We start from the raw sequence: 12,602 nt of genomic DNA on the forward strand, positions 1-12,602 counted from the left end.
ATGTAACTTTCTGAATGATTGTTCCACATCCAAAGCAATAGCACACAAATTATTTAGACAACATAGCTATTTCTTTTTTTTTACTCAAAGAAAAACTTGCAGCAGTCACACCACAGTGTATCTCTGTATTGATCTAGTTGAAATGGTGCACTCTTCTTTTAAGGGCAGTTCCTGGCAGTTTTTATATATTATTGTGTCAACAAATGTCAGTATCATTTCTACAAGAAGGGTTATCCTTGGTTAACATTGTCTATTTTAGCTGCTATACACAATAGATACAAATGGAAACGTAGCCAGTTGGTTCCTGTTATTATCATCTTTGCCTAGGTCTCTAGCCACTACTGAAACCTGGAGATGAGAACAGCACTTTCACTTTTGCAATAAAATAAGTTATAGAAGCCTAGAGAAGCCTTTCTTGTTTCATTTTATCTGTGACTTCATTTAGAAAGTCTTCTCTCACCTCCTATCCCCGTCATGGTCATACAGAAAATGGGGCGAGCAGTTGTCTTGTCTCCTGGCCACAGAAAGAAATAAAGACAATGGATTTGATGTATTAAAGGCACTTTGCAAGGGAAATTGCACTTTGCAAGGCCATTTTCCCTAGAGCATATTGTATGAGGTATACTGTATGTGCAGGCAACATTTTTTTTTCTTGCACATGATTGAGTATTCTCTGAAAAGTGAAATTTCACAACATTCACTAAGCTCTGAGGAAAACGCTCTTGCACTGTGAAACTTCTCTTGCAAAGTGAACAGCCTATTTTCCTTTAGTACATCCAAAACCTTTATCAGAATTTCCAACTATTGCCCATTCAACTAAAAATTTATTTATTTTTGTTTATATTTTTTATTATGATAGCTATATATTACAAATAACATCATTAAAGGATAACTTTACCCTAACATTTATAGTGGCAATTGGCAAATGAATGTGAAAACAGCTAATGTAAGGACAGAAAGTGATGAAAAAAGAAAAGGGAAGTTGGGGATAAGCATAGGGGGTGATAGAGCTGGTGGTTCATGTATTTTTGTTTTTGCCTCTGTCACTTTTAGAGAAATTTACCATACTGCACAGGCTACATTAAAAATATCCTGAATATAAAAAAAATGTGTTTTGCTAAGCCATTTAGTGGAGCAAAAGGCACAAAACCAGGACTATTTTGAAGGTTTATGTGCACATCAAATTAACTAGTTAGTTTGAGGAATGCATTCACTATGCACATGTACATAGCCAATGAAAAATAAGCCATTGGTCTAAATGACAAATATAAATGAAAAAACAAAAAACAAATATGTATATATATATATATATATATATATATATATATATATATATATATATATATATAATATACCATAAATATAGTGCACTTATATATACATGTAAATTAGTTATAGAGTTATTGCCAAATTATCTGATTTACGATGACACTACTAAATTGCTAAATTGGGCTGGGCCTCTAATTATAAATTATATCTGGTCATAAAAGGGATAATATCCCAGAAGTTACAACTTCTAATGTTGCTTTTTTTATCTCAAGAAACATGCAACATTGGTCTATACATGGAAGGCAGACCTAAACTGGCAATCTCGCTGTTCTATTTTTCTGCTTCTTGTCTGGTAATATGCTGGAGAGCGGATGGAATGGATGTGTGCATCACCTACAGGTGTGCCTGGTTCTGCTCATTGATTGGAGCGGTGGGGGTGGAAGGCTCAGATATGGGAGCTAAGGGTTGGACTGGACCACCGGGGGCATTGACAGGGGACAGCCCAACACTGATTGCAACTTAGTTGAGTATCTGTGTGAGAGAGTGAGGGGCACCTGTTGGAGAGGAGAAGCTCCCTCATTAATATGTCTGCCCTATGACCATCCTCACCTCACCACACTGGGCTGCCTGCCTGTGACCAATGCTGGACTTTAAAATCAACTTGGGGGGCTGACTGCATGGAGACAGGCAGGTTTTGTGGACACATCACTTCTCCTTGTGGCTTCAGCGGTCAGCTCATAAATTCTCCCAGCAGTGTCACTGCCACACTGACTCTGTAGCTCTGACTGCTTATGTGAAGATGATAATGTAAAGGGGGTGGAGGAGGGCGCACACTACAGTGGGGGGACAGAGGTGGACACTGATGTAGGTGTACCATGTTTCTGCAGCCTCTAATCATCTCCTGTGCCATGTCCCTGCAGCCTCTAATCACCTCCTCTACCATGTCTCTGCAGCCGCTAATCACTTCCTGTACCATGTCTCTGCAGCCTCTGATCACCTCCTGTACAATGTCTCTGCAGCCTCTAATCACCTCCTGCACCATGTCTCTGCAGCCTCTAATCACCTCCTGCACCATGTCTCTGCAACCTCTGATCACCTCCTGTACCATGTCTCTGGAGCCTCTGATCACCTTCTGTACCTTGTCCGCAGGCTCTGATCACCTTCTGTACCATGTCTGTACCATGTCCGCAGCCTCTAATCACATCCTGCACCATGTCTCTGCAGCCTCTGATCACCTCCTGTACCATGTCTCTGCAGGCTCTAATCACCTCCTGTACCATGTCCACAGCCTCTAATCACTTCCTGTACTTTTGTCCGCAGCCTCTAATCATCTCCTGCACCATGTCTCTGCAGCCTCAAATCACCTCATGTACCATGTCTCTGCATATTACCTGTATCTGCACAGCCCTGTAAAGTAAGATCCAAAAAAACAAATCTAAAAAATATATTACTCACTAGTGAAATGTAAGTTGAAACACTTCAGTCCTGGAAGGATTTGCCCCCTTAATGATCAGGTAATTTTTTGATAAATGGCACTGCGTCGCTTTAACTGATAATTGTGTGGTCATGCTATGCTCTACCCAAACAAAACTGACATACCGTATTTTTCAGACTATAAGACGCACTTTTTCACCCCAGAAATATGGGGAGAAATGTGCCTGCGTCTTATGGTGCAAATATACGATTGCCACCACCCCGCCACGATCCAGAGCGCTTCGCGGCTTCGGCCTTAGAAAAAGCTGCGGCTTTGGCCTTGCTCCGGAGCAGTGGCCATCTTGGTGCACCCTTCAGCCCTTTACAATGTGATCGCTCCATCGAATGACGGAGCAATCACTTGTAAACAAACCATGTTTCATAATCATGACAATCATCATGACGCTGGTTCCTCTCTCCCCTCTGTGTGCAGATCTGTACAGTGGAGGGGAGAGATCGGATGGCAGCGGCGCTGTGGGCTGCATCTGTAGTGCCCACAGCGCTGGTCTGTGACAAGTGCAGTCACAGCCATCCCTCCATACCCTGCCAATACTCTGCAATTCCCTGCCAATACTCTCTCTGCAATACTCTGCCATACCCTGCCAATACTCTGCAATACCCTGCCAATACTCTGTCAATACTCTGCCAATACTCTGCCATACCATGCCAACACTCTGCCATACCCTGCCAATACTCTGCAATACCCTGCCAATACTCTGCAATACCCTGCCAATACTCTGTCAATATTTTCTATGGTAATTGTCACTCTGCATTTCATGGGCATTGGAAAACATTTTAGTACACCATTTGGTTCAGAATATTTTTTTTTCTTGTTTTCAACCTCTAAAACCTAGGTGCGTCTTATGGTCAGGTGCGTCTTATGGAGCGAAAAATATGGTACTTTTTTTTTCACAAAATCTGACCCCAAATGACACTTTTTGGGGAACAGTGACATTATTACATTGATCAGTGTTATAAAAATGCACTGATCAATGTAAAATTGATGCTGACATGGAAGGAGTTAACACCAGGGGCGATCAAGGGGTCAAAGAGGAAGTAAACTCTCCCACTCTGATGCTTCTTTTTCATTTAGTCCCTTATAATAACTTGAAACTTGAAACTTTAAAAAACTTGATTCCAGGGGTTAGGCAGCACCATCTTAAGTATTATTTTCTGAGTCCACAGTGGAGTGCATTTCTGCCCTTATATTGATCACTTCCTGTACTGTTAACCAAGGCTCCTTCTCAATCCAACGTTTCTATGGCAACCCTGCTTCGCTGTTTATAGCTGACTTGTTTTATGTCATAGTATTTACTTGTGCCGATTATCTAGTGTTTGCCTTTTTCAGTCTTATCAGCTTCAGCTGATAAGACTACAGTAATGCTGTCCAATACCCTGGTTTACACTCCATGTGATGTCACATGGTCACATGGGGTAAAGGAGGAAGCTCTGAATGATTATGCAGTCTCCTGTGATTTCAATGTTGTGTGCCGTAGGAAGTCCTGATAATAGATAGACAAAGTACACAGAGTGTGCCATAAATCAGGGGAGATCTGGGCATGCTCAGTGACATCATTCTAAAGAACAAAAAGGATTACAACAATACGAAGCAAGTAAGGAGATATCTACAAGCAGTGTTCATTAGGGTTTTTTATGCTGATTTACAACCACTTTAACTGTGTTCCCTGGACGTGGTCTAACTATAGGGGGGAAGGACTCACTGGGACATGGCAGAGATCACTGTTCCCGTTCACTAGGAACAGAAGATCTCTGATATGTAATTAGGCAGAATTAGGAATCACCTTGTTTACACAGACAGTTCCCCCCATTCACCGGTGAACATCAAGTCCACAGAACCCACGGGCACTCTCTCTCGTCACTGCTGCCACGCTCACGCCCGCTATCCTTGCACGGACTGACATACGGGTATGTCGGTTCACGCAAGAGAGTCAACCTGCCACAGTAAATGTACGTGAGCTGGTCAGCAAGTAGTTAAATCATTCAAATTTAGCTTTAGACCACCAAAATGGTGTTATCCCACACATCAAAATATTATCTATGAAACAACCATACCAATGTATATTTGTGCAAAAATAATTCAAATGGGAAAACAGGTAAAATTTCTTCCACCATCCTATATACAAGTATGCCAGGGAGGGGGAGAACTTGGCACCCATCGATGCCCCTCAACACTGTAAGTACTCACCATTGACTAAAAAATTGTGTGACAGGAGAAACACAATGCTTAAAAGTAAATATTTCTGAAGCTGTTTAGTATACAAACTATATTTGTTTAGATGATGTTTGATGGCTTGTACTGCAAGGTTGTGGGGAACCAATGAATAAAGCACCCGGACGTCTAATGTTACCTTGCAAAAGTTATGGGACCACCGCAAATTATACATTTTTGACAATACTGTGCCAATGTTCTATAGATGGTCCAGTAATTGCAAAATGAATGGCTGTAGATGCACATCGACCCACTCACCAAATCACTTGGGGAGTGAGTCAATACCTGCCAAAATAGGGAGCCCCTGTAAAGTGGTGCCCTGCTTGTGAATCTTAGATGATGAAACACTGGTGTAACAAGGTCCTGTACCAGCAAATACTCTACTGTTTTTGAATTTAGGACACCAGAGGCTCTACCTCTATCAATTAAATTCATCTAGGTAGATTAAACTGTCAAGGTGGGATTGCATTTTAAAGGAAGATAGGTAGAGCGATGACTTAATTGTTTCACTGCTTCTGAGCGATACCGATCTTTATTTAACACCATTACTGCTCCTACCTTGTCTGCCTCCCTGATCACCAAATTTTTTGATGTTTTCAAAGCTAGTAAAGGATAATGTTCCTGTTTGGTAAGATTAAAGCCTGGTATGCACTATGAGTTTTTTTCTGTTCAACCCAGCAGGTTGAACCAAAAAAAGACTGTCAGTTCTGGTTGGAGCTGCTGCACTAATGATCTGATTATAGTACAGCGATCTTCCCCTCTGACCTGTTGTGCTGTGACAGGGGGATGCTGTGACACTCCAATCATTGCTCTCAGCCATTTACGGATTGTGCTGATCGAGAGCCGGACGGCTGCTGGTTTTCCAGCATGCTCATCTCACAGAAGCTGGCCAAACCAGCTGCAATATACAAGGAATGAATAGCAACCAGTTTTTATTGAACCAGCTGATGTTCCTGGGACTGGCATTCAGCCCATGTGTACAGGGCTTAAAGCTATGTGATACTCCAGTACTTAGCTTTAGTTCTGTCAATTCCTGTTCCACTATGCATTGGAAGCAGTCAACCGCAGAACTTCTTTCACGTTGAGAGGATTGAAATTTGTATCACCCCTAAGCAAGACACTGCTATTAAGCCCACAAGAGAATAAACCTGAGTCTTCATGCAATAGTTCCACACTAAACTTAGCACAATGGTTGGAAAAAAAAACCCCCATTAAACTTTAAAAGGATTATCAAAACCAAAAGAAACAGTTTGAGTTCCCTGTTCTTCCTTACCTTTAAAGTACTTTGTTAGAAACAAATTTCCTATAAAACTGTTGACATTTGGTAATGTATAGAACAGGCTCAAATGGTGAGTAGGAGAAAAAGAGAGACGACTGGACTAAAGTGAAAGTTCATCCTCAGTAAGCCCTTGTACACACGGTCGGAGAATCCGTCGGAATGTGTCGTTGGATAATCCGACTGTGTGTGGTATGCATCGGACTGAATCTGTCGGAATATCCGTTGGACCCAATTTTCCAACATGTTGGAAATATTTCCCGACCAACTGGGCCGATCGGACATACTCCGATCATGTGTAGAGAATTTTGATCGGACCAAGTGCCACGCATGCTCAGATCAAATTCCTACATTAAAGCTATTGGCTACTAGCATGAATGTAGTCCCATCGTAACGAAATTACATCATCATGTTCTGAAAGATCGGATTTTTTCGCCAACTTTGTCCGACCGTGTGTATGCAACAGTTTCGGACAAGATCTGACGGACAAAATCCGACGGGCAAAATCCGACGGATTTGGTTGTGGAAATCTCCGACCGTGTGTACAGGGGCTCAGAGGTACTCCAAATAAACTCATATTGTGTGTAATTAAATAGTCTACTTTGATGTCTTTTTGTTGCGCTGGGGGTATCTCCTGGTGACCAGATTTTCTATTTCTTCCCCCCTTTGCAGCCTCACTTCCCTTTGCTTATCTTCTTCTTATGTTTGCTTATCTTTGGCAATTTGTAATAGCTGAGTGAAGTGTCCTTTTTTGTACACTCTCCACTTGAATCCTTTAAAACACAAACCTTACTGATACCCTTGAGGCTGTAGAGGCTCTTGACACTCCTGTGTCTGAAGCTTCTGACTGTGAGTCTGAGGGTTCAGGCGAGAAAAAAAAAACTAGTTTCTTTACCTGCCTGGTTTTCTTTTTTTTTTAGAATAGAGCGAGAAGCCGCATTATGTGCTGTATCTGTAGGAAGGTGAATTGACTACGTAGGGGACCGTCACTAAACACATACCACAAATCAGGTACAGAACTTAATTTCTCTTAACTTTGCTTCACACTTTAGCAAGCGGAGTCCTAAATATTAAATCTTATTCATCCACATTTTCAGGTTTCTAAACATTTATCAAATCTCAAAGTAAGTCTTTCTCAGATGCACCACTCAGATACACCACTGTAGATACCATTATAATTTAGCCATAAACAGTCTGCAATGCTGAAATAGTCATAAGGCTTTTTAGGTTTATATATAAGAGTTGTTTAAATCTCATGTTTTGTGTAATAAGGCAGCATAATACTTTTGCTTTGAACAGTGCAGTGTAGTATAACCACAGATATTACTGATGTAATAAGTAGGGAAGTAACGTATGCTTTTATTATTCAGATAATGAGAAAAAGTTTTGCTTTATTTTTCAGAAACATCCCACAGATGTCCAAACTGCTTCAATTGCTGGTGTTTATTTTGGATAGGGCAAAGTACAGGGTAGAAAAAGCTTCTTAGATTTATTTACTGTAACATCAAATGTATTTTTGTCAAATAAACCTTATACATCAAAATACTATTTACTTTTAGAGTAGAGCAAAGGGTAGATTGTTCCTGAACATAAGGCTGTAATTGCAACATAATTTATAAGTGGCAGAAAATGTGCTCTATATACAGGACATTTCTCTTTTTATAAAGGTACCTGAGCAGTGAGGAAGTGTCCCACTCCATCTACTGTCTTCTTGGCAAACTCTGGTTGAATTTCCTATAAGTACATGAGGTCCAGTGCAAGAGAAGTGGATTTTTGACCCATATACAAATTTATCCCCACTTAGAACGGCATTAGCAGGAACACCAGGATGACCACATGATATAGCTGTAAATAGTAAAATAATCTGATTAACGCACAAACAACATAAGTAATGAATATTGCAGTACATACTCTTTTACTAGAGGTATTCTTTCTAGAAATATTTAATTTGAAATTACTTTTTGAAATCTATTGTTAATGCATATTTATGTCTTATCGAATGATAAGGAGTTATTCAATAAATTGTTTTTGTTACTGTGTTCATCTAGCATAATTTTACAATTCCTACCATATGATGATGAAAATGATTTATTCTAGGGGCATTTGGTGACATAGACCTCGAGACTTACAAGAAGACTTTTTTCTATGCCAAGGAACTTATAGTCCTAAATTGGACATCTACCAGACCTTTCGACATTAATGATATAAAACAACTGGTAAATGCACAGCCATATATCGTTCATTTGACAGAATATGTAGGAGCGGAGCAATCAGATGTACCATCTCCTTTGGATCTACCATCAACTATGTAGTGCAACAGCCTGCCTGATTGGACACAGTGTGATTGGACGTGTTCTCATATTATATAGTTTTGGTAAATCTAAAGAAGATTGTACAGAGATTGTATATTGTATGGCCACTTTTTTTGTAAAGGGTACATTTAATTTACACAAGATACAAATGTACAAAATTAGGTAAAACACAAAACAATAAGCAAACAGTAATCAAATATCACCATGTAGAATATACATTTTTTCCATTCATTACACTTAGAACAGATATTGAAGGAACAATTATGTAACCCAAACCTTAGTCATAAGCTGGAAGTATAAATCAGCAGTGCGACAGCATACAGTTCTGCTCAAAAGTTTGCATACCATGGCAAAATTTGTGAAATTTTGGCATTAATATTGAAAATATGACTGATTGTGCCAAAAAACTTATTTAAGGATGGCAATGACATGAAGCCATTTATTTTCAAATTATTTTTTGGATCCTTTTTAAATCATAATGATAATGATCATAATGATTACAGAAATCACCCAAAAGTTCCTATACCCTGGAATGTTTGTCCTCGGTACAGACACATGAGTTGGCACACACAGGTTAAAATGGCACTTAAAGGTTAATTTCCCACATCTGTGGCTTTTTAAATCACAATTAGTGTCTGTGTATAAATGAACAATGAGTTTGTTAGCTCTCACATGGATGCACTAAGCAGGCTAGACACTGAGCCATGAGGAGGTAGAAAAGAACAGTCAAAAGACCTGCGTAACAAGGTAATGAAACTTTTTTTTAATCAAATTTTTTTTATTTTTTGTTGCACAACATATAAACAAATATAACAAATTAGTCCATATCATATTGTGAAATAGAAAATCAAAAAACAAAGACAAACCAAACAAACCTTGTACCTCTCGGATTGACTTAACATATAATGAATAAAGCATACTAAAATTATGAATACATTCTGCCATCAGCTTGAATTGAGTGTGAATCATCAAATTATAGCAATTTCCTCCAAGCAGCAACGAGTTATCTTTCTTTTACACACTCTATTCCACTCCCTTCTCCAATCTATCTCCTCTACCTTCACTCCTCTTTACTAGATAAATCATCATATAATTCATTACTAGGTTCTATCCAATGTGACCATATTTTATCAAATATTTGGTGTGTGCCTCTATGTTTATATGTTACTTTTTCTCATTTAGGTATATAACTGTTTCTCAACCCAATGTTTATGGGTTGGAGAGTCAATGGATGTCCATTTTTGTAGAATAACTTTACATTCTAAATATAGGGATCTTATCCACATAATATGCACCTCTGCTGGTAATGCTCCATCAGGTATTATACCCAATAATGCCAATTTGGGCATCCTTATTATCTCAGTTGAGCATACTAAGTTTAAGGTTATAAATACTTTTTCCCAATAACGATGGAGCTTTTGACATCACCAGAGCATATGGATAAGGGAGCTATTGAATAGAGAGCATCATGGGCATAATGGTGTTATGTATTTTCCCCATGCATAACGTTTTTGTAGAGTGTAATGAGCCATATGTATAATAAAAAGCTGAGATAGCCTTTGAGACAGTGAGAGGGATGTCCTAGGAAGTGTTTCAAGGGCACATGTTTAGTCCTGCTCATCTAAACCCTATATATCTCCTTGCCACTGAACAAAACTTTTTGTGTTTTTCAGTGTTCTCCATTATTTGTAAATTAGCATACAGATCTCCTATTAATCCTCTTTTCATACAGGCAGCCAAGGTTGTCTTTGTTAATATTTTAGAGTGTTTATACTGTAGAATACTTTTTGAGCTTTGGATTTGTAATGTGTGACATATTTGGAGGTATTGATAAACGTTTTTATTTGTAAGCTGATACCGGTCTTTCAGTATATTAAAAAGAAGTAAAATGTCCCCTTCATATAACTGATGCTTAAATATTATGCCTGCCTTTTTCCAGTTTAAATTTTCCAAGAGTTTATTTAATCCATAGAGGCAATAATTATCCTATATGGTCATCTGTTTCGTATATATATATATATATATATATATATATATATATATATATATATATATATATATATATATATATATGTGTTGAGTAATATTTCGTACTACTTCCCATACTGTGAATCAAATGGAAAGTAGGGAACTATTAATTGAACTAAAGGGTCATTTTGAATTGTCATGCTATTATCTTTTGTATAGGGTCCTCCATGTCAACTAGGGCGTTTCATTTTCTAATGGAAAAAAAATAAACTGTAAAATTTTTGCAGACTTTGCTTACGCCCAAGCCTGAGTGATATAAAAGATATATATGCTAAATTTCAAGAAGATTGGATAATATTTATTTTTTCAATATTAATTACTTGTATGGGGAAAACTAGAAATCACAAACTTAAAATTCTATTAAAACTATACACTAAGATTAATAGGTAATATGATAGGCAAAACATGTGTTATTTTAATCAACTTTGAACAATGCAATCCCTTGTATTCTGTCACGTCGTAGATCCCAAACAATTCAAAAAACTTCTTTGTTTTACTAGTAACAAAATGGCTCAGGTCTTTTCCTTCAAAATCCATGTTTTAACCCTCTAATCGTTTCACTTCCTTTTTCTTTGCAGGTTTGGTTTCTAAATTTTTAGTCATATTTTCCTTAACAGCCTGAGTAATACGTTCGTCCAAAAAACCCCAAAAATATAGGGAAAAAAAAGACGGAAAAAAGGAGAAGAAAAAATTTCCTTCCATTTTGGGGAGTTAATTTGACCGTTTATAGTTGTCCATCCACTCAGTCACCAATTCCGGGGATGTGAAGGAATGTGCAGCACCCTGAGCTGTTACTTTAAGTTTAGCTGGAAAAAAGTATAGAATAAGATAAGTACATCTGTCTCAGTGACTGCTTCACTTCAATAAATCCAGCTCTTTGGCGCTGCACTGCTGTTGAAAAATCCAGAAAGAAGCTTATTTTTGATCTGTTCATCCGTATATCTGCAAGTTGTCTAGCTCTCTGCAGGATAGTATCCCTAGATTTATAATTTATCATTCTCAAAATCAAAGTCCTAGGTCCCCCTCCACAGATGATAATCTGGTAGGGACTCTGGGGGCTCTTTCCACTGAAAAAAAGGAGAACAATGTTCTGGGCCCATTGTAGATATAATACAATTCACTATAAATTCCGTTGGAGTGTTTCCTTCCACCCGTTCAGGGAGGCCTATTATTCTAATATTATTCCGACGGAGATGGTTCTCCATATCCTCCAATCGAGAATTGTGTATAGATAATTGTTGTATAAGCTTTTTATTAGAATTCCCCACTGTATTTAAAGAGTCCTCAACTGTGCTTATTCTCTCCTCTGCAGCTGTCATTCTCTCTTTAAAAATGTGCATATGTTGTCTAATTGATGTTAGATCCTCCATCATTCCTTCCAGATTATGGGAGATGTATGCATGTAGTAATGGCTTTAAATATATCTGAAAGCATAATTACATGTTCTGTTTCTAGGATATTCAATGAACTTGAGGGCTTGCCAGCTTTATCACCCAAGGCTTTCTCTTGAGATCCATTGCTTGATGTTTCCTCTAAATATATTCCTGTTGAATAATTGTTCATTCTCCATCCACATCTTGGAATTTATCTGTACCATCAGGTATTCCCCCTGTAGCTATTGCTTGCTGTGAAGTTGGTGATACAGGCAAAGTTTCCGCTTTATCTGTCTCTGATACATGTGCAAATTTCTGGAGACTGGTAGCAATATCTTTAGAATTATCCTTCACAGTGCTCTGGGTCTTCTTTTCTATTCTGTCTTCTCTATAGTCTTCTCTATTTTCTATTCTGAGCAGTACTTTCGGCTGCAGACTGGCCCCCAGCATGATCAACATTTCCCACATCCTTCTTAGTTCTTCTTGTCATTCTTACAATCTGTCTATCCCTATTAGCAGCAATCCCACACTCTATAATACATTTATAGTATAAATAGTATGGTTATGAAACTTTACAAAGATGGAAAAGCATATAAAAAGATATCCAAAGCCTTGAATATGTCAGTCAGTACTGTTCATTC

At 38.4% G+C, this 12,602-nt stretch overlaps 1 protein-coding gene across 1 annotated transcript in view; it reads right to left on the bottom strand.

Annotated features, from left to right (window-relative positions):
• The window catches only part of CSMD1 (CUB and Sushi multiple domains 1), a 2,539,710-nt gene that overhangs the window by 135,473 nt on the left and 2,391,635 nt on the right, over nt 1-12,602 (bottom strand). Inside the window, exon 56 of the mRNA XM_077487775.1 lies at nt 7,920-8,093. Coding sequence (XP_077343901.1) covers nt 7,920-8,093 — 174 coding nt within the window. The remainder of the gene's footprint in view (nt 1-7,919; nt 8,094-12,602) is intronic.

Source organism: Lithobates pipiens, unplaced genomic scaffold, assembly GCF_037356315.1.
Source record: "Lithobates pipiens isolate NorthernLeopardFrog02 unplaced genomic scaffold, aLitPip1_a1.2 Scaffold_18, whole genome shotgun sequence".
Classification (NCBI taxonomy): Eukaryota; Metazoa; Chordata; class Amphibia; order Anura; family Ranidae; genus Lithobates; species Lithobates pipiens.